This window comes from Chrysochloris asiatica, unplaced genomic scaffold, assembly GCF_000296735.1.
Source record: "Chrysochloris asiatica unplaced genomic scaffold, ChrAsi1.0 scaffold00009, whole genome shotgun sequence".
NCBI lineage: Eukaryota > Metazoa > Chordata > Mammalia > Afrosoricida > Chrysochloridae > Chrysochloris > Chrysochloris asiatica.
Window position 1 is genome coordinate 29177963 of NW_006408527.1, and position 24347 is coordinate 29202309.

Here is a 24347-nt window from a genome sequence, read left to right on the forward strand (position 1 = left end):
ATGAAGAGAAATAACTTAAAAAATATCGGCATTCCAGAACAAGAAGAATTACACAAGTTCACAGAGGAAATAGTTGAAGAACTGCTGGAAGAAAATTTTTCTAACATCCTGAAAAGTGAAAAGATAAACATACAAGAAGCTCAACGAACCCCAGGAAGTAGAGACCCCAAAAGAAAATCACCAAGACATATCATAATTAAGCTCTCCAAAATCAAAGATACAGAGACACTCATGAAAACAGAAGTGTCACATAAAAGGCAAGTAAGTCAGATTAAGCTCGGATCTCTCAGCAGAAACCATGCAAATAAGAAGGCAATGGGGAGACATATATAAAACTCTGAAAGAAAAAAAATGCCAACCAAGAATCCTTTATCCAGCAAAGCTACCAATAAAATACAATGGTGTAATAAAAACATTCCAGGATAAATAGAATCTAAGGGATTTTGCCAAATCCAACCCAGCGCTACAAAACATCCTAAAGGCAGTTCTGTGGACTGAGAATCAACAAGAACAGACAACAACCATAGACTGACATAAGTGGCAGCATCTACCAGAATGAAATCAACAGAAGGAAGAGTCAAGAACCAAACAAAACTATAAGAACAAACTCAGAGTATCTGGGAGGTCAGTCTATGATTAAAAAATTGCAATGAAAAAAAAGGTAAACATGAAGGAAAAGAGATCCAGATAGTGAGAAGGTCAGGTAGATAACAGGATAAAATAAACAGCACTAAATGGAGAGAAAAGTTAAAGAACTACAAGGCAACCTCAAAGAAAATTAACACTTCACAATATACCAAGAGAATGAAAATCCAAAAAGAACATGGAAACATTAAAACTATGGGGAAACTTACAGGAAAGGACACAAAAAGCATGAACTCAACACAGGAAGACACAAAGAAGAAAGCAGCAACATCACAAGAAAACAAAACCATAAAGGCAGCAATTAATCCACACTTATTGACAATTACAACTGAATGTAAACAGATTAAATGCACCTGTTAAGTGATGGAGAGACGCTGAATGGATAGAAGAACAAGATCCTTCAATATTCTGTCTGCAAGAGAGACATCTCACACACACAGACAAAAACAGATTAAAAGTCAAAGGATAGAAAAAAAATACCAAGATAATTGCAATAAAAAATGAACAGAAGTGGCAGTACTAATCTTGGATAAAATAAACTTTAAGGCAAAAACCAGCATAAAAGATAAAGAGGGACATCATCTCATGATTAAAGGGACAATTGAACAAGATGAAATAACCATAATAAATATCTATGCTCCCAATGAAAGAACTCCAAAATATATAAAGCAAATTCTAATAAATTTGAAGAAAGAAATAGATGAATCTACAATAATAGTGGGTGGTTTTATACACTGCTTTCAAAAATGAATAGAACAACCAGAAACTTGACAGACACAGAAGAACTGAGCAACACAATCAGCCAGCTGTACCTCATAGATGTATACAGAACATTCAACCCAACAACTGCACAAAACACATTCTTTTCCAGTGCACATGGAACTTTCTCCAGAATAGACCATATTTCAGGCCACAAAACAAATCTCCATAAATTTATACGTCAAAATACTACAAAGCATCTTCACAGACCACAATGCTATCAAATTAGAAATTAACAATAGGGAGACCAAGGAAATCAAATCAAATAAATGGAAAATAAATAACACCCTGCTGAAAAGTGACTGGGTAGTAGAAAAATTAAACGTGAATTCACAAAGTTCCTAGAAATAAATGAGAATGAAAACACAACATACCAAAATTTTGGGGACACGGAAAAATGGTGCTGAGAGGACAATTTATTTCAATAAATGCACACGTCCCAAAAGAAGAAAAAAACCAAAATCAACACATTAACACAGCATCTACAATTAGAAACAGACCAACAGAAAGAAAACAGCCACCAAAAGAAAAGAAATAATACAGATTAGAGGAGAAAAAAATTGGATAGAAAACAAACACTATAGAAAGAATAAACAGGACAAGAAGCTGGTTCTTTGAAAAGATTAATAAAATTGACAGACCATTGGCAAATCTAATAAAAGAAAAGAGTGAGAAGACACAAATAACACACATTATAAACCACAGGGGTGATGTCACAATGGAACCAAAGGAAATCAAAAGGATAATAAGAGAATACTATGAAGAGTTGTACTCCAAGAAATTTGAAAACTTAGAAGAGATGGATACATTTTTAGATAAACACGACATACATTACACACAGTGAAGCAGAAAACCTGAACAGACTCATATCAAAAGAAGAAATTGATGAGAACACTCCCAACCAAAAATAGTCAAGGCCCAGATGGCTTCACTGGTGAACTCTACCAAACATTCAGGGAAGAGCTATCACCAATTCTACTCAAATTATTCCAGAAGATAGAGGAGGATGGAAAACTTCCTAATACATTTTATGAGGCAAGCATAACCCTCATACCAAAACCAGGGAAGGACGTCACTAAGAAAGAAAATTATAGACCACTATCCCTCACGAACATAGATGCAAAAATTTTCAACAAAATCCTAGCCAACAGAATCCAACAACACATCAAAAAGCTAATACATCATGATCAAGTGGGATTTATATCAGGGAAGCAAGGATGGTTCAACATTAGAAAAATGATCAATGTTATCCACCATATAAATAAGAAAAAAGAAAAGAACCACATGATCATATCGACTGACGCAGAAAAAGCATTTGAAAAAATACAACATCCATTCCTGATAAAAACACTCAACAAAATAGGAGTTGAAGGGCAATTCTCAATATAATTAAGAGCATATATACAAAACCAAGAGCCTACATCATACTCAATGGAGAGAAACTGAAAGCCTTCTCTCTGTGAACAGAAACCAGAGAAGGATGCCCTTTGTCACCACTCCTATTCAGTATTGTTTTGGAAGTCTTAGCAAGAGCTATACGGCAAGACAGGGAAATTAAAGGCATCCAAATTGGCAAAGAGAAAGTAAAACTCCCTCTATTTACAGACAATATGATCCTACACGTAGAAAACCCCAATGACTCAGTAAAAAAGCTACTAGACCTCAAGGGAAGATTTAGCAAAATTGCAGGATGTAAGATTAACATACAAAAATCAGTTGGATTCCTCTATACCAAAAATGACAGCATTGAAAAGGACATGAGGAAAGCAATACCATTTATAATAGCCACCCAAAGGATTAAATATCTAGGAATAAATATAACCAGAGAAACAAAGGACTTATACAAAGAAAACTGCAAAACACTACTACAAGAAACCAAAAGAGACTTACAAAAATGGAAGAAGGTACCATGCTCCTGGATAGGAAGACGTAACATTGTGAAAATGTCAATACTACCCAGACAATTTACACATACAATGCAATCCCAATCCAGATTCCAACAACACATTCTTCAAAGGGATGGAAAAAACAATTACAAACTTTATATGGAAAGGAAAGAGACCCAGGATAAGCAAAATACTGCTTAAGAAGAAGAATAAGGTTGGAGGCCTGTCACTCCCCGACTTCAAAATTTACTACATGGCTACAGTGATCAAAACAGCCTGGTACTGGTACAATGAAAGATACAATGATCAATGGAACAGATTTGAGAATCCAGAAATTAACGCATCTACATACAGCCAACAGATTTTTGATAAAACACCTAAATATATCGCATGGGGAGGTGATTGTCTGTTCAACTAATGGTGCTGGCAGAACTGGAAAGTGATATGTAAAAGATTGAAACAAGACTTTCACCTCACCCCATATACAAAAACCAACTCAACATGGATTAAAGACCTAAATGTGAATCCCAGAATTATGAAGGCCATCAATGAAAAAATCAGGACAAATGTGAGGGCACTAATTCAGGGACTACACAGACTACCAAACATTTTGAAAACTACACAAACAAAATTGGACGAAATACATGAGTGGGACATACTAAAAATTAAAAATTTATGTGCATCAAAAGACTTCACCAGAAGAATAAAAATGGGAACCCACAGAAAGGGAAAAAATCTTTTGCAATGACACATCAGACAAGGGACTCATTTCTAAAATATATAGGAAAATACAACACATCTACAAAAACAAGACAAATAACCCAATTAAAAAATGGGCACAGGACATGAACAGTAACTGTACCAAGTAGGAGATCCAGGCACCCAACAAACATATGAAGAAATGGTCACAATCATTAGTCATTAGAGAGGTGCAAATCAGAACAACAATGAGATATCATCTCATACCAGCAATAACAGCAAAGATCAAAAAAGTGAAGGACAATAAATGCTGGCAGGGATATGGAGAGACTGGGACACTCCTGCATTGCTGGTGGGACTGCAAAATGGTCCAACCTAACTAGAAAGCAATATGGCACTTCCTCAGAAGGTTGGAAATAGAAATACCTTATGATCCAGTACTTCCTCTACTTGGTATTTACCCACAAGAAATACAAGCCACAACACGAGAACATATATGCACACCAATGTTCATAGCAGTACTATTTACAATAGCAAAAAAGATGGAGACAGCCAAAGTGCCCATCAACTGAAGAACGGATAAACAAGCTGTGGTACATACACACAATGGAATATTATGCTACCTTGAAGAAGAATAAAGAAGCTGCAAGCCACCGCATAACATGGCTGAATCTTGAGGACATTATGCTGAGTGAAATTAGTCAGTCACAAAAAGAGAAATACTGCATAGGACCACTACTGTAAATGACTATGAAAAAGAACACATACTAAAGGGGGGCGTGGATTCTTTGCTGGTTGCTGGGATGTGGGGGATGGGGCTCAGGGAGGGACAGGAAGGTGGAGAACTGGGCAAGGAACAGACACAGGGGAAGGGGGCAATAAACAAGAAGGGAGAGGGGAATGGAGGAACTAATTGGATGGGAGAACAATTAGGCAGGTTTGCATGGGCTAAGTGGGACAGAGGTAAATAGTGATGTATGCACAACCTTGGAACTACAGGGCTCTGGGATACAGGGATTGAGATATGGTTGGAATGGGGAAAAGGGAGTAAATCATGTTAAAATGCTTGGGTGTCTTTTGAATCTTGGTTTTCCTTGCATTACATTTTAAAATAGACACTGAAAGTGGAGAGAAAGGAGTATCTGCCTATAACTGATTGGAATACCTAATATGGGGCTACAACATGCCCAGTGAAGGAGGCTTCCTGTGGACCCTCTGCATTACGTAAGACTATAGGTGGAATCCTGAACAGCATCCAGAATCTTCAGAGGTAGGGAATTTCCTCTTGAAAGGATGGGCAAACCAGCCTGGAGTGACTAGAAGAACAGAAGATACTTCTTGAAAGAAAGACTGACAGACAAAATACAAAACAATATAGGCTGACCGACTGATTACTGAAAGAGCAAACAGGTTGCTTGCCCAGGAGACATCAAGGCAAGTGTCAGGTCCCCTCAGAACAAACCCCCTTCCAAGACTAAGACTCAATGGGAATACATGCTCTGATTGGTGACCACGTTCAGCACCGATAAGGGGAAGTGTGGGAAAAACAGCAATGAAGCGGCGAGCTAAGCCCTACAATGTTCAATAGACTCCTGTGAACCCAGGTGGAGACCTGGTTGGCCAGCATTGCAGCAAGAACTGGGGACTCTTTAGTCCAGAGTCAGTGACATAGCCACAAAGGACTAAAGTGGAGAATGAAGAGTCCAGCTGATAAGAAGAGAGGGCATATGCACAAGAACACCCACACTTGCAAATAATACCCACTTGACCTGGCTTCAATGACTGGATGATCAGGGTGCAACTAGAAGAAGAAAGAAGAGGGAAAAAAGAGTAATCTGATACAATTTGATGAACTTGACCTACACCTATGGATGCAGTAGCTCAAAAAAGGGAACAAATCTTTACAGTGAGGATCATACCCACTCTCTCCATACAGAGTAGACAGAGATATGCAACTTGGACATTGGCTACCCAAATTGGGGGTGCTTCAAAGGCAAGAAGTGACTGGCTTACAAGCTTTCAAGAGGGAACCTGGATTCAGAGGGAGTGGAGGAAGCTAGAATCTCCACTGAGTAGTATCCAATCTGTCTAGGCAGGGCTAATGAAAGGAAATGTGGATAGGTCTCTTGTGATACAATAGTGAATAATTGTTATCAGAACTGCTTGTGAGGGTTGGAAATGTAAAGGCAGATGTTTTGTACCAAGAAGGGGTGTGATTAACTTTGTAGTCTAGGAGCAGAGGTTCCTGGGACCATGAAGGGAAAAGAGAGGAGAGCAGGACCCTACCCAGAGAAGCAGTGATGCCTGAGATGGAGGCAGAGACGATGACATGGAGAGATGGAGCAGCTGGGGACTTTAGACCCAAAATGGGAGAGGGGCTTTGTGCTGACGACTGGGAGGTTGGGGAGGATGCAAGCTTGTAGGATATATCCTTTGTTTGGTTGGTTGATGATGCATGGAGGAGATTGTAACCATGGCAATGAAATGATATACAATAGGATGAATGTAAAACTAATGTTCTCCCATGTAAACTATCACATAATTCACAATAAAACAATAAAAAATATAAATTAAGGGAAAAAAAGGAATTGGAGTGGAAAAAATTAATGAATCTTAATTAACATATTTCTTGCCACTTATATAGATTTCTGTTACATTTATTAGAGAAGAACTTGAGCTCATGCACACTATTTTACGTTGGAAACCAGTGCTGTTGTTGTTAGGTACCATTAAGCCATTTTCTGAGTCATAACAACTCCATGGAACAGAGTAGAAGTGCCCCATAGGGTTTTCTAGAGAGTCCTGGTGTGGTGTTGTGGGTTCATGTATTGGATTGAAAAGTTGTTTTAATTAGTAAGATCGGTGGTTCAAGCTCACCAGCTGCTCCTTGGAACCCCCATACAAGGTCACTATGGGTTGGAAGTGATTCAATGGCACTTAACAACAATAATCTTAAGAAAAGTAGATTGCCAGGTCATTCTCCCTCAGAGATACTAGATAGGTTTGAACTGTTAACCTTTTGTCTAGCAGATGAGCGTTTAATCATTGAATCACCAGGAATACTTAAACTGAGGCTAGATATACTTAAATAATAAAATAATTTGAATACATATATTTTCTTAGGATGCTTGTAAACTATTTACACTGTACATTTCCCTACATGACATATAATAAAATAATGATCACTTCATAAATCTTCATTTGAACTGTGGCCTTTTGTCAAATACATGTTTTTTGACAAAATGTTAAGAGTAGAAGACTGGTCAAGTCAAGCTACAAGGTGTATTAAAAAAAAAAAGTGAAGAAAGAGGAAAAGACAAACTTTGTCTATTCGTAACTATGCTGCGGGCTAATAGTGCTATGAGTTAAGGGTCTATAAAAATGCATTTTGAGAATTCTATTTTTAGTATTCTAAGTTTAGTCATAATGTTTGTCAAATAAAATCCGTTTTTTTTTTTTGTTTTTTTTTCAGAAACATGTATGACCCCTGAATTAGATCATGGAAATTATTCCACAACACAGAAAACATTCAAAGTGAATGACAAAGTACAATATGAATGTGCTACTGGCTATTACACAGCTGGAGGAAAGAAGACGGAGGAGGTACAATGTCACAAACATGGATGGTCTCTCACACCAAAATGTACCAGTAGGTTCTCTCTCATTTTGAATGCAATCTATTTTCACTTTGAAAACTCCCTTTCATGCAAAAGTGTTTATCAGTTGTCATATACATACGTTCCAGGTTTCACAGATATTTTTATCCTTCTGGTTTTAGCTATTATTTATAATAGTCTTTGATCATTTAAAGTTCTTAAGTAGGAAAATTTCCTTTCAGTTCACATAATTAAATTGAAATAAGCCTGTTATATTTAGTACTTATATACTTACCTATATATCTATATTTACATCTACATGGACTTCTGGTATGGCGCTGTGGATCAGCACTGGACTGCAAACTACACGGTTGGCAGTTCAAACCCACCAGCTGCTCCTTGGAAGCCCTACAGAGAGTTGCTGTGAGTAGGAATTGACTCGACAGCACTTAACAACAATACATATTTATAATTAACTCATATGGTTTTATTATTTAAAACAGATTATATAAATGTTATTCATTTCTACTCTAGGCATAGCATGTATATAGTACATGAATTTTGTTCTAGAAGAAAAAATTGAATTTAATTGTTTTTATTTATTCTTTTATTTTCAGAATTAAGGTGCTCATCTTTAAGATTAATAGAAAATGGTTATTTTCATCCTGTAAAGCAAACGTATGAAGAAGGAGATGTAGTTCAGTTTTTCTGTCATGAAAATTACTATCTAAGTGGATCTGATTTAATTCAATGTTATAATTTTGGTTGGTACCCAGAATCTCCTATATGTGAAGGTATTTTATTATTATTATTTCACACTTATAAAACAAGCTAGCTTTCATCGCTAAGAGTTCTGAAAAAACAACAACTATCTTTCATAATTCTATTTCTTAAGTGAAATTTTCAGAAATCTTTAATATATTTCATCTGAAGCAATCTTGTTTGTTTTAGTTTACAGAGTAAATGTATCTTTAATTTTTTCATTAAATGAATCACTTTCTCCATTGGGAATGACTGGGACCAAGGTACACTAACTTTGGGAGGATAGTTTCTCATTGGACCACATATTTCTTGATGTGAAAATACAATTCTAAACAGTGGAGTAGAGTTCAGAAAGAACAGCAGACTACTACCCAGAGTGAAAATGGGAAAAACAAGATCATCTATTAATAAGAGCAGCTCAAAATTCTCCTGGCTGTCATTAACTTTCTGTCATTGGAAGTGTTCAGGCAGGTAGTTTGTTTACCTCTCTGAAGACACCAAGTCCATAGTCATTTACACACATATACAATGTGATGTGAAGGATCTCCTGGCTTCACAGAGGAAAAAAGTATGAAAACAAATACTTGATAAAGCATGACAAATGCTGTAACAAAGTCAGGTACAAAATGCATAAATAAGCATTCAAGGTTCTGTTTAGTATGGTCTGGGTTGGTGCTCACAGAAGCAATGGATAATATTTGAATAGGATCTTAATTATGGGGATTTGAGGGATGGGAGGGATGGGGGAAAGGAAAAGGCTTGATAAATCTCTATTTTCTGTGTAATGTAGGATGCAGAGTCATTATTTGGAGGCAGGAGCAAGAAGTGAAGGGAAATTTACAAGAGAAGTGAAGATGCGGAATAGTTACTGGGAGAAATCCAAGAGGGAATCGACTAGAGACATACAATACAATTTCCCTTACTTACCACAAGCCTATAAATGTATTAAACAATAGCTGTCATGATTTTATGATTTTTCAGTCATGATCAACATCCTTATTGCAGTTGAGAGGCAAATTGTTTACTAGTTTTCTGAAGCATGTTATTTAAAAATAAATGATAGATCTACTTAGAGAGAGACAACTCACCACCCCATTTGGTTGTTGTTAGGTGCCGTTGAATTGATTTTCTACTCATATGCACCTCATGGGATACAAGAGAACTATCCACAGTGTTTTCTAGGCCATAATCTTGACAGTAACAGATAGATCATCAGTTCTTCCTCCCACAGAGCCATTTGGTGGATTTGAACCGGTAACCTTTTAGTTAACAGCTGTGTGCTCAACCATTGTACCACCTCCCCTAGCCCCTCCAAAATAGGCAGTACAACAGTATGCTTACTATTCTCGAAGGACATATTCATTAGATGTAAAATAGGCAATGTGATATATTAATGCCGCTACCCTAGGACCAACATGTATACATCTGAATATCTGGAACCAGTGAAGATTGCTAGATATGGTAAAATAATTATGTAGATGTGATTAAATTAAGGTACTTGATATGAGGAGATTACCGTGGATTTTCTGGCTGGGTCATAAATGTAATATCAAGTGTCCTTGTACGAGTGGGCTTCAAAAAGTTATGGGGAAAAAAATCCATTATCTTTTAATTCCCTTTGCCCATGACTTTGAGAAGCCCCTGAAGCAGGGGGAAATCTGACTGCAGAAAAGGAATAGGGCGTGTGACAATGGAAGCAGGAGGTTGTGTGTATATAAGGAAGAAGAAAGCATAATCAGAGGATTACAGGCAGCCTACAGAAGCTACAAATGGCGAAATAATCAACTCTCCACTGACGTCCCAGAAGAAACACAGCCTTGCTAACACTGACTTTACCTGAGTGAAGCTGGTTTTGGACTTTTGGCCTCTAGAACTATAAGAAAATAAAACTATCTATGCTGCTTTAAGCCACTAAACCGTGGTCATTTGTTGTAACATCATTAGGAGACTAATACCAGGCATATTTTAGAATAAGTAGTTAAGAACTTGAGTTTAGAATTCAGATAGACATGAATTCAAGAACAAATCCATCAGGTACTAATAATTTACTTCTTAAATTTTATTTTATTTATCTATAATGTAGAAGAAATGATAATCCTTGACAAAGTCATTCTGGGAAAAAAGGCAATAATGAATATATAATGCTTTCTGTTTTAATTTTCTATTGCTGTATAATGATGTTAGCATATATTTAGCAGCTCAAAGCAGCACACTGTTCTTATTTCACAGTTTCAGTGGGCCAAGAGTCTGGACACAGATGATCTGAATTCTCTGCTTGAGGCTCTAACTACTGTCAAGGTGTCCGCTGGGTCTACAGTGTCTTCTGAGGCCTGACTGGACAAGAGCCTGCTTCCAAACACGTTGTTGCGCTGTGCGGCCTGTGGTACTGAGGGCCTCTGTTTCTTGCTAAATTTTAGCTGGAGGCCCTCTCTGTTCAACAGCTCACAATGTGGGAATTTGTGCCTTCACAACCATCATAGGAGAGAATCTTTCAGCAAGTACAATATTATCTAACATGATCATGCATGCATAACTCTATACATAATCTTCTAACAGGTCTTGCTGCATTCTATTAGAAGCATGTTACTCAAGGGGAGTGGTATCACAAAGGAGTGATCACCAAGAGTCAGGATCATGGGAGTTTCCCTAGAGTCTATCTAATATACTTGCTATGGTGCTTGGCATGTTGAAAATTAAAAAACCAAAACTCCAAAGCAAGTCCACTGCACTGAGAGAATTCCAACTTATAGTGACCTTATAGAATAGAGTAGAATTGTTCCTCAAGGTTCCCAACCTTGCGATCTTCATTCATGCACTCAGCCTCATGTTTTTCCCTCAGAGCCCTCTGACTGGTTAGTTTGAACTGTTGATCTTTTGATTAGCAGCCCACTGCTTAACCCACTGTGCCATCAGAGCTCCTTGAACATGCTTATTAAATTATAACTATCATGTTTGTATTTATATGACTGAAAATACATTTTTTCCCCTTAAGGAAGAAGAAATAGATGTCCTCCTCCACCTTTGCCACTAAATTCCAGAATTGAAACTTATCCAATACAGTATCGTCATGGAGAAATTGTTCATATAGAATGCGAACTTAATTTTGAGATTCAGGGGTCAAAAGAAATACGTTGTGAAAAAGGAAAATGGACAGAACCTCCAAAATGCATTGGTTAGCAATATTTTGAGTAAGATTTTCCTAAAACAAGATCTGCATGTACAACTAAATGGTCTTTGCTCTTTAAATTGTACCTTTTCAGAAGTGAAGGAGAAGATCACCTGTGAGGAACCACCCCTAGTTGAGAATGGTGCAGCAAACTTACACTCTAAAACTTATTACAATGGAGATACAGTGACATATCGATGTGAAAATGGCTACCACATCCGTGGATCAAACGAGTTAACTTGTAAACATGGAACATGGACACATCCCCCTGAGTGTGTTGGTATGCAAGCTACATTTAATATCAATAGCTAAACTCATTGTATGAAAATGTTACAGTCTGTTTATTGAATTCATATAATGGTAATCAGAGGAAGCTGCTTAGAAAAGTTAGAAACAAATTAACACTTCATATATTCTGTTACTGTTTTGTATATGACATTGTCTGTAGAATTTTAGCTGACCAAAGGGTCGAAGGTTTGAGTCCACTCAGAGGCATCTTGGAAGAAAGGTCTGGTGATCTACTTCTAGAAAATTAGCCACTGAAAACCCTATGGACACAGTTCTACTCTGACATACATGGGGTCACCATGAGTCAGGGTCAACTTGACAGCAACTAATGCTTCTTTTAAAGAAGCTAAACATTTTTGAATGCACATTTGTGGTAGGCACTGTCATGTGATAGGTTTGACTCCAAGACCTAAGGCTTTAAATGACAGAACAAAAGCGATCATGTACTTTTGTTGTTGTTGTTGTTAAGTACCTTCCAGTCGGTCGGTTCTAACTCATAGAAACTCTGTATAGGGTTTTCGAGGAGCAACTAGTGAGCTTGAACTGCTGACATTGTGGTTCAAACCAACTTTGCAATCCAGTTTATTAACCCATAGCACCACACCAAGACTCCATGATGTGCTTTATTTCTAATGGAAATAAGGACACATTGGATTGGGCAGCTTGCTATTGGCATGCCTTGCAAAGTTAGAACAGAGCACTCTGTTCCTGACTTTGAGTCAGTTTTGCTAATGTTACTTTAAACATTTTGAACAAGATAGCCTTCTAAAACATGTCCCTGGTCTTCCACTGAAGGACACCACGAGGCAACATTGTCACCCCTGGATGCTACCCTTCCTATTGGCCTCTTTTCTTAAGAAGATCCTGGAGAGATATTCACAACATTTCCTAGAGTATTTATTGCAAAGAAAACCCAAATTATATTACATACAAAAGACATAATATTAGCAGAATAAGAGAGAGACTCTTAAGAGAGTCTTGGAAATATCATCCATGGGTTGATTAGCAGAATTCACCCAGGATGAGAATGAGAGGCAAAATAAGAGGGTGTTCAAGAAATTCATGGCGAGATTCCATTATCTTTTAATTCAATTTCCCAGAGACTTTTGAAACCCCCTTGTAAAAGTGAATAGTGCTAATGGGTATTTTAGAATTGACAATAATTAGTTTGAGTACTGTTTCTCTTTTTTACACATGTTAAGAATGTCTGTTTCATAGTTTCTTCACATCAAGAAAAGTGAGGGGAAAAGCATACTTGTTCTCTTAGGTTAAACATTCATAGCTTGTTCTTTCTTAGTAAATTTTAAAACTATTTTTGTTATATAAATTTTCTCTCATTTCCAATGAACCCATGAGTCAATTGTCCTAAATGACATAGTGCCCATATTGAGGAATCCCTAAGGCAAATAGGTAAGCATTTGATTATGAATTGAAAGACTGGTGGTTCAAGCCCACCTGGAGGTGTCTTGGAAGAAATGCCTGGTGATCTGCTCCTGAAAGATCATAGCCTTGAAAACTTCATGGAATACAGATCAAGCTTGTATCACATGGGCCACCAAAGGTCAAACTGAAAGTGAACTGGTACTTTTGTTTTGTTTTTATGAACTATGTATGGTTAACTGTATTATATCATTATGTAGCTATACATTCATGTTAATTTAAAAATTAACAATTTTCTTAGAAAACACTGAGAACTGTAAACCACCACCTGATGTGATAAATGGGGCTCTTGTGGGTGAATTATCGGCAAGCTACACAACAGGATCCTCAGTGGAATATAGGTGCAATGAATATTATTTATTGAGGGGATCAAAGACGTCTCACTGTGAACAAGGAAAATGGACAGCTCTACCTGTTTGCTTAGGTAAGATATACAGCACTCTGAATTTTCTTTACTATTACATTTATATTTCATGTGATTATCTTATAATGCTTTATACCATATAAATGATTATTTGTATAAATTTGTTCCAATGTTTCCTTCTCCTTCAATTCTTTGAGCAGAAAATCCATAATATTTTAGATTCCAAGACCCCTGGTGTGGTGCTGTAGGATCAATAGTGGACTGTGAATCACAAGGTTGGAAGTTCAAACCCATCAGCTGCTCCTCAGAAACCCTATACAGGGTAGCTATAGTTTGGAGCTAATTCAATGGCATTTTACAACAACAACAACAGGGCTATATTAGTTCTTCCCTCATTATATTTTTGTTATTTTTCTTCCAACTGAAGTCTTCCCTGTGATAAAACCTTTGATGTCTGCTTCTATTGTCCTCAGAATATGATCTGTATATATATATTTTTTTTTAATTTTTTTTTATATATATATAAAATCAATGCAGTTCTTTCCTTGGTGAGAGCATATTGCTAATAGCACTTCTGAACAATTTCCTCACCTGGATGACCACTTTTATTATATCTTGTTGATTATATGTTTGTGGAGTCTTCGTGTGGTGCAGTGGGATAATGTACTGGACTGCAAGGTCGGTTTGAACCACAAGGTCAGCGGTTCAAATGCACCAGCCGCTCATTGGAAACTCTATACAGGATCCCTATGAGTTGGAACTGACTTGGCGGCACTTAACAACAACATGTATGTTTGTAAGCTACCCTGAAGGCATTTTGGAATAGGGTATGATACAAGGAATTTTCATGTTTCAAATGGAAAATTGAGACACTTATCAAAATAACTATTTAAATTGACATAATGCTGAAAATAATATATACTGCTTATCTTAGTCCATATATTTGCCTCGATTTTTAACTTTGCTCACCAGAATTATATTTAAAACCCTTTAATCTGCCCTTGTCAAAACAGCTCATTGAACATGTGACTTTTATAAACAGGTAAGCCAAACATACTCTCACCTCAGGGCCTTTGCATTGACTGTCTCCTCTGACAGGAATGCTTTCCCCACAGAAAATGACATAGTTCACTCCCTACCAGTCTTCCAATCTGTGTATATTGTCATTTCTGATTTAGGTGTACCCAGTACCTTATTTCAAAGTGTAACCTCCCTTTCTCCTTCTGATAGCTCCTCCTTTCCACTTCTCTCTCCCCCTCTATCTTACCATCTGTTGTAGTGCACAGGAAGTCACAAATTCTAATGCATTATAAAATTCACACACTTATCAGATTTGTTCCTAGTTGCTTTGTTTAGAAGATAAGTTCCATGAAGGCTGAAATCTTTGCTTTGTAAAAGACTGGAACACTTTCTGGCAGAATATATACAGTGAATATACTCTATGTTACAAAGTTTTATTTTATAGAAAACAAATTATGGCTAACAGAATTGGCGGATGGCCTTGAATTATATTTCTAATACTTCAAATGAAATGATTTTTGTTATTCTTTGTCTCTGGATGGTGCAAGTATTTTGCAACCAGCTTTTTGTAATAATCAAACTGACCTACAAACACCACAAAAGAAACACCTGGAGATCTGCTTCCATAAAGATTACAGCCAAGACAATTCTGTAAGGCAGCTCTACTTTGTTGTATGTGGAACTCATGAGTCAGAATCGACTTGGCGACAGTGAACTTGTTTTGTAGACAATAAATAATTTATAAATTAATTTGATAGTAAGACTGTATATACTTCATTACATATATATGTGTGTGTGATGAGCTTTAATAGTGATAAATATCAACTATTATAAAATAGCATTTTATGGCTCTCATAATTTTTATTTAAAAATATATGACTTGCATATTTACTAGATGAGTGGAGAATTTAAAGGAGCATTTTGTCTTTCAGAGCCATGTGCTATAAGTGTGGATCACATGAACAGAAATAACATAGAGATGAAGTGGAAATATGAAGGAAAAGTGTTACATGGAGATTTAATTGATTTTGTATGTAAACAGGGATATGACTTATCTCCATCCACCCCACTGTCTGAGTTATCCGTGCAGTGTAATAGAGGAGAAGTGAAATATCCCGCATGCATTAAAAAAGGTAAAACAATACTGCTTTCTGAAAATTCCTTACTTGATAGTTACCTCTCAGTTCAGCTGAAAGTATAAGATTGTCAGCAACTCACTACCACCATCTTCTAATCTATAACAGGGTCAGTGGTTCAATCTGTATTCAGTCAGTTCACACAGTTGAATAGAATGACTATGCTAAGACACCTTTTGGTTCTAACAGTCAATTTTATGAAATAAAAAACAATTTTTTAAAAAGAGGTTCTATAAATATCACCAGATTATCAAAGAATTCAATTTTCCACAAGCTGGTGTGTCACTGTAGCCCTGGAGTCCCGGTGTCATGCTGTAGGTTAAACAGTGAACTGCTAAGCAGAACATCAGTGGGTCAAACCCACCAGCCACACTAGGAAACCCTATACAGGGTCCTTATGAGTTGGCACTGATTTGGTGGCACTTAACCACAACAAAAACATCAAAGAATTGAACAACCCACCAGAACAGTCATGAAATATGTTGTTTTCCTCAGAGCTTCCTAGGGCTCATTGTCTCAGAGAAGGGCTGAGGCTGGGTGAGAGAAAACTGTAGTGGAAGGGCAGAGTGGCCGCTTTCCTCTCTAGGCAGAGTTGCCTGCTCCTGGAGGTGGAGACAAGTGTTTTTTTTTTGTTTTTTTGTTTTTTAAAGAATAAGAATAAAAGGAAGTGAATGCCTGAAGAAAGCATGACTTAAAAGGAGTTTCTTAAATGCTTGCACTTTTGGCTAGATATATAGGAAACAATAAAATTCATGATTATAACACGTTGGTAATTAAAAATACATTTTGGTGGAAATATTATAATGTGAGATTCTAATTGTCATACTGTGTATTATACGAAATTATTTCAGAAACGCTTGAAATCATCAAAATGTATTTGAGAACTGCCTTAAAAATGTTGCTACCAAAAAAATCTTGCTTCTATGGAAACTATAGAAGCACTAGAGGCTCGCTACAGCAATTACTTCATCATATACATTTAACATTATTTTTCAGAATCTAAAGGAATGTGTGCGCCTCCTCCACTTATTAAAAATGGTGTCATTATGAGTTCAACAGCTGGCCCCTATGAAAATGGCTCCTCAGTAGTATACAGCTGCTTCGAACACCATTTCCTACAAGGATCGAGGGATGCTTTTTGTTTAGAAGGAGTATGGACCACACCACCCTTGTGTTTAGGTATGTATTACTAAATCAGCCTGTATTTAATAAAAGAAAATTCTTTTTAATAAAAGTGAAATTTTTTTTCACTTTCTGCCTTTTGAATTAGTGTCATATTGATCCCCTGAGGCTGATAAAACTGTACAGGATAAAAATGAGGCTGTCTGCTTCCATAAAGATCTACAGTCTCAGAAATGCTAGGGAGCAGTCCCACTCTATTCTATAGGGTCACTATGAGTGGGAATCCACTCTGTGGCACAGGGTGGTGCCTCCACTGTAGACAATGGCCTACACCTTCTGGTGTTTGGTGGTGCAGAGAGAAGTGGGGACATTTCAGCTTAGTTTTGATAAGAAATGTTATGCATTGGAGAGACAGATTTTAATAACAGTCAGAGAACCAGGCCATGTCACCTGAAAACTAGCCAGGGAAGTTATCCCAAAGTATCTAATTTCTCCTCATAGCAATGTGCACATTTATAATGCTGATACCTACCAGTCCTGGTGTGGTGCTACAGAATAAGCACAGGACTGCTAACCTAAAAGTTGGCAGTTGAAATCCACCAGCTTCTCCTTGGAAACCCTACATAAGATTACTATGAGTCGGAACTGACTCAATGGCACTTAACAACAACATCCTCATGAGGTTTGATGTGAGGTTAATGGGACGATGCATCTCTGACCCAAAGATCCCAGAGGACTGCATTGTCACTAGTCTGCCTGGCCTCTAAACCCTCTTTGGTTACATGCTATCTGGGATCCCTTGAGGGTGCTAGTCTCTTGTGTCTGTGGTAGATGGGTTAGTTGGATTAAGGGGAGGGGAATTTACAAGTTCCTTTTTTGCTGCCATAGCCAAGCCCTTTCTTGACTGCTGCATCCATGAGTATTTGTAGTTGATGCAAGCAAAATAAAGTCTTTGGAACTTCCATCTTTTCTCCATTATTATGAGGCTATTTATTTGTCCAGTGGTGAGGATTTTATTTTCTTTGCATTAAGATGCAACCCATACTGAAGGCTGTGGTCTTGAGCTTCATCTTATGTATTTTAACTCCTCTTCATTTTCAGCAAAGTCACATCATCTGCATATCGCAATCCTGATGCCACATTCTTTTTATATAATCCAGTTTCTCAGATTATTTGCCCAGCATACAAATTGAATAAATATGGTGAAAGAATACAATCCAGACACACACCTTTTGTGATTTTTAAATCATTCAGTGCCCCCTTGTTCTTTTGAACAACTGCCTCTTGATCTATGTGCAGGTTCCTCATAGGCACAATTAAGTGTTCTGGAATATCCATTCTTCACAGTGTTACCCATAGTTTGTATTGATCCACACAGTGTAAAGCCTTTACATAGTTAAAAAGCCCAGAAAAACAGCTTTTTGGTATTCCCTGCTTTCAGCCAAGATCCATCTTACATTAGCAATGGTATCTCTGATTACATGTCCTTGTCTAAATCAAATGACATATTGTATTAGGCAAATCTGCACAAGACCTTTCAAAGTGTTCAAGAGCAAAGATGTTAGTTTGAGGACTCAAAGCATGGTATTTTTTTAAAAATGCTTTTTTGTGAATTATATGATAGTTTACATGGGAGGACATTAGCTTCACATTGATCCCATCGTATAGCATTTCCTGGTTACAAGCCCCTCCAATCACTTCATTCTCCACTCTAGTTCTCTGTGGCTATGTCATTGACTCTGGACCCAAGAATCTCCAGGTCTAGTCACACTGCTGGCCAACCAGGTCTCCAGCCAGGTTCACAGGAGTCTATTGAACATTGTACGGCTTAGCTTGTAGCTTCATTGCTGTTTTTCCCTCACTTCCCATTATCGGTGATGAATGTGGTCACCAATCAGAGCGTGTATTCCCTCTGAGTCTTATTCTTAGACGTGGGTTTGCCCTGAGGGGGACCCGACCACTTGCCTTGATGTCTCCTGGGTGAGGCACTTGTTTGTTCTTGAAGTAATCAGTCAGTCTGCCTATATTGTTTTGTAGTTTTCCTATCAGTCTTCTTTCAAGAAGTATCTGCTGTTCTGACCACTCCAGGCTTGTCTACTTGTCCTTTCAAGTTGAAATTTCCCCTCAGAAGATTCTGGCTGCTGCTCAGGATTCCACCTATGGTCTTGTGTAATGCAGAGGCTCTGCTGGAAGCCTCCTTCACTGGGCACATTGTAGCCGCATTTTAGCTATTCCAATCAGTTATAGGTAGACGATGACTTACAAGCTTTCTGTGGTGGTATTTCTGGCTATTCCTTTCTCTACCCCTCCAGTGTCTATTTTATAGTGGTATGCCAGGGAAACCAAGTTTCAAAAGACACCCAAGCATCTTAACATTATTTCCTCCCATTTCCCCATTCCAAACATGTCTCAATCTCTGTAACCCAGAGCCCTGTTGTTCCAAGGTTGTGCATACATCATTATTTGCCTCTGTCCCACTTCAGCTTCATATTCATCCTATTGTATTTCATTTAATTGCAATGATTACAATCCCCTTCATGCATCATCAAATAACTCAAGGATATACCCCATCGGCCCATCCCCCTTGGCTGTCAGCAAACAGCTCCTCTCCCTCCCTGAGTCCCGTGTTCCCAGCCACTCCATCTGTCCACACCATCATCTCTGTCTCCAAGCCTGGCCTCACTGCCTCTCTTGGTAGGTTCACACTTTCCACTCTTCTCGCTTGATGGTCCCAGGGATCATCCTGGGCTGCAAAATCAATTCCTCTCCTCCTTTTCAAAGCATGGTATTTTTAATAGCATCATGTGCATATAAAAGTTGGACAATAAATAAGGAAGGCCATAGGAGAATTGATGCATTTGAATTATGGTGTTGGAGAAGAATAATTAAAGTGCCATGGACTGCCAGAAGAACAGACAACTCAATCTTGGAAGTATAGTCAGCATGCCCCTTAGATGCCAGAATGACATACTTCAGATACATTATCAGGGAGTATCAGACCTTGAAGAAGAACAGCAGGCTTGGTAAAGTGGAGAATCAGGGAAAAAGAAGAAGACCCTTAAAGAGATGGAATGACACAGTGGCAGCATCAATATGCTCAAGCATAACAACTATTGTGAGGATGGGGCAGGCCCAGGCAATGTTTTGTTCTGTTGTGCATAGGGTCACTGTGAATTGCAACCAATCTGATGGCTCCTAACAACAACATCCAAGTCCTATCTAGTAAACCTTTGCACCTAAAAGAAAATCTCACCTCATCCTATCCCATACACTGCAGGATCCAGGATTCTAACTCTTATGTAAGATCTGTATCCACTGTCATCTGTTGTACTGCTCCCAGTTGCTCAGGGTCTAATTTCTTTTGCATTATGCAGGACACATCTGTATTCTTCACCTGCATCCCTTTTTTCCCCTTTTTATTTCCATTTCTTATTTTAGAATAAAATTTTGTTATAAGAGGAAGACTCATTAATAACCTTTGATATGCAGATGATACAACCCAGCTTGCTGATAGTGAAGAGGACTTAAAATACTTACTGTTGAAGATCAAAGACAGCAACCTTAGGTATGGGTTGTGCCTCAGTATAAAGAAAACACAAATCCTCACCATTGGATCAATAAACAACATCAAGATAAACAGAGAAAATATTGAAATTGTTAACATTTTCATATTGCTTGGATCAACTACCAACACTTATGGAAACAGCAGTTAAGAAATCAAATGACATATTGCATTAGGCAAATCTGTCACACAAGACCTCTTTAAAGTGCTGAAGAGCAAAGATGTTAGTTTGAGGACTAAGGTGTGCTTGACCCAAACTATATTTTCAATAACCTCATATGCATGCGAAAGCTGGACAATGAATAAAGACGACCAGTGAAGAATTGATGCATTTGAGATAATGATGTTTGAGGAGAATACGAAAAGTACCATGGACTGCTCGAAGGACAAACAAGTATGTGTTGGAAGAGGTACAGCCAGAATGCTCCTTAGAAGCCAGGATAACAAGAGTTGGGCTCTTATACTTTGGACATATTATCATGAGGAACCTGTCCCTGGAGAAGGATATCATGCTTGGTAATGTGGGTGGTCAGTGAAAAAGAGGAAGACTCCCAACGTGATGGACTGTCACAGTGGCAGAGGCAATGGGCTCAAGCATAGCAATGACTGTGAGGTTGGTGTACAACCATGCAGTGTTTCATTCTATTGTGCATAAGGTCACTATGAGTCACTGTGAGTACCGACTTGATGGCACCTAACAACAACATGGAAAAAAAGGGAGAAAATCATTACTTCAGTGACAATTATTAGCTGTGAATGCTTCATACAAACACCTCTGTATATGTGTATTTGTGTGCCACTTTGGTAAATCCTTATTTCACAAAACTAGATGAACAACAGGTTCTACCCTTTCTCCTAATCCAGGACCACAGAGATCAGTAGCAGATGTTTTCTATGTAGTTTGAACATATTATATGACTGCAGTATTAATCCTAACTAATTTACTAGCCATTCTCAAAGTCGGAAGTTTATTTTTTTTAGCTCATCATACATAGGCAAAACATATTGACACCTTTTTTTCCTTTTTTTTCCAGAGCCTTGCACTTTATCTTTTGTTGAAATGGAAAAGAATAATTTACTTCTGAAATGGGATTTTGACAACAGACCATATATTTTGCATGGCGAGTATATTGAGTTTCTTTGTGGAAGAGATACTTATATAGCTACATCATCTATTATAGGATCTGAACTTAGAGTGCCCTGTAACAGAGGACAATTAAAATATCCAAGGTGTATTCTGAGAGAAAGGTAAGAAGAGGCTTGCATCTACCAATATTTTTTTGTATCTGATTATTATTCAAAAGATTCTTTATACTATAATTTAGAAATGATAGGTTCTACAGAATACCTAGCTTACTGTTTGGAAAAACCAAAAAGATCATCTTTTCTTATTCACAAATCCAAGAAAACTTCTAGGATTATTAATTAAAGAAACTGTCTAAGTCATCTGAAGTCAAAGTATTGTTTGCCAATTGACATTTATAATACTTTGGCAGTCGGGTAAATGAATCAATTTTATGTGAAAGATATTTAAATATGGAAGAGTCAACCTTTATGTTCTGAGATGAGAAAATTACTTTCCTCACTTTTCCCTGTATAAGTTCATACATAACTAGTAAATGTTGGACAAACAACATTACGAACCTTTCTCCTGAGGCAAGAGCATATTAATAAATGATACTTATTTTCATAATCAAACTTGTATATACAAATTTGGAATAATTTACTGAAGTGTTTATCAAAAAACAGTTTAAAAAATATAGTTTATAGTACTTGATGAATCAGAATTATTTCTGTTCTGTTCTTAAAAAAATAATAATAATAATAATTCTCTATATAAATTATTTTATACAACCAGAGTTTTATCCTTTTTTAATATGTTATGTAAAGTGGAAATTATACTTTGTATTCAAGTACAAATATTTAAAAAACAGTCAATGGCAAAATGCATACAGAACCACTTTACCAACTGCAAAAATGAACTTTGTTAATTACATAAAAACAGATTTTTAATTACCTTGAACCTCTTGGAAAAATATTTGTAAAATGCACATGAGTAGAAAAATTTGTATGTTATTTCAGTAAGTTTTAGCGTATATTAGTCTTCTCATTTCTAAGAAGAAAAGGAATAAATTGACAAAAGATGTTAAAAAAAACAAAATAGTGGAGATTTGCTAGATTTTATATGTAAATAGAGATATGACTTATCTCCATCTACCTCACTGCATAAATGACATTGAGCATTCAAAAAGGAATGGGTGGTATTGTTTACAAAGTATGGTTACTTTCTTTATTGAGAACCTAGTTGTAGCAGTTATTAAATTAGATGCTGAAGGTTTGAAAATATAATATATAATGGCTAGAAATAATTTCTGTTTTAAAATCATTTTTCTCTCTTTTTAAATCAAGAATTCTGTCTTAACAGCAACCCTTAAGACATGAAATGAATGGCAGAGAGAAAAATACTTCAACACATCATAAAATCCTTTATAAAAAATGACTTTTAGAAGAAAACTATTGAATTCAAAGTTCATTGCTTTTTACATCCTTGAAATTTTGAGCTAAATTCTTAATTGTTTATGCTGAACATTTTATTTAAAAATAAAAGTAAGAAAAAATTATTGTTGTCTTATTTCTAGTTTGGATGAAAGGAGATCATCCATTTGCTTTCTATTTGTTAAATATTGATCAACATATTGTTTTCCTAATGTCCATTAGGAAAATGGAGTCCTGGTGTGGCACTGTGGGTTAATGCATCAGACTGCAAAGTCATTTGAACTGCAAGATCAATGGTTCAAGCTCACCAGCTGCTCCTTGGAAACACTATACAGGGTCACTATGGGTCAGAGCTGACTCGATGGCATTTAACAACAATTAGGAAAATAGTACAAATAGTTCAAAATAGTACAAATATATCACATTTGTCTATGATGTCTGTTTTAACATTATGGGCTTTTTGTTGCTTTTAATTTATGTCAACATTGAAGAACAAAAAACACTAGAGATTAGAAACTGAATAATATTAGAGGATTTACTTTAGCAAATGTGGCATCTTGGTGTAATGTTGTAAGATAAGCACTGGACTTCAAGGTTGGTTAGAACCAAAAGATCAACTGTTCAAACTTAACAGTTGATCCTCATAAATCCTATAAAGGGTCACTATGAGTGGCAAAGGATGCAAATATAAGTATACATTCACAAGTTGTTAAGCATTTGACTACTAGCTGGAAGACTGATGGTTCAAATGCACCCAGAGGTGCCTTAAGAGATAATCCTAACAATCTGCATTTAAAAGTCCACAGCCTTGAAAACCCTAAAGAGCAGTTCTGCTCTGCACATGTGGGGTGGACATAAATGGTTTGATGAGCCATGTAGACTTCCTTCAGCTAGGAGGAAAGCTCTAATTTACCAGCTCACTATTTGAAAGGTTCCTTCCTAGAGAAATCTGCAGCAATGACTGGTCACAGAAACAACTGAAGGTACAAAGGGAAGGCACTCTCACCCCAACTAAAACAAACCAAACTGAAACAAAATTCATTGCCATTGAGTTGACTGTCACTCATAACCACTCTAAAGGATAGTGTCGAACTGCTCCTTAGGGTTTCTGAGACAGTAAATCTTTAAGGGAGAAGACAACTTCATCTTTCTCATGTGGAGCAGCTAGAAGGTTTGAATCACTAATGTTACCGTTAACAGCCCAAAACGTAACTCACTATACCACCAGGGCTCCTCATTCCAATTTAGAATACCTCAAAATGTCAATTCCAATTTAAAAAACCCCTGTCAGGTTGTCAGAAGCTTCAGTTGGAATTGCATTGCAGCTCAAGCTCCTATTCTGCTTCCTTCCTTTCCCTTCTAAAGTGTGGCTCTCAGACTACTTCCTCAAAACCTCTTACCTGCTT

At 37.1% G+C, this 24347-nt stretch overlaps 1 protein-coding gene across 1 annotated transcript in view; it reads left to right on the forward strand.

Annotated features, from left to right (window-relative positions):
- F13B (coagulation factor XIII, B polypeptide) overlaps nt 1-22945 on the forward strand; it is a 34976-nt gene extending 12031 nt beyond the window's left edge. Inside the window, 9 exon segments of the mRNA XM_006834235.1 lie at nt 7462-7638; nt 8203-8379; nt 11340-11519; nt 11608-11793; nt 13483-13665; nt 15558-15758; nt 16758-16940; nt 21480-21693; nt 22855-22945. Of these exon segments, the coding sequence (XP_006834298.1) occupies nt 7462-7638; nt 8203-8379; nt 11340-11519; nt 11608-11793; nt 13483-13665; nt 15558-15758; nt 16758-16940; nt 21480-21693; nt 22855-22945 (1592 nt within the window).
- The last annotated feature ends 1402 nt before the right edge of the window (nt 22946-24347 follow it).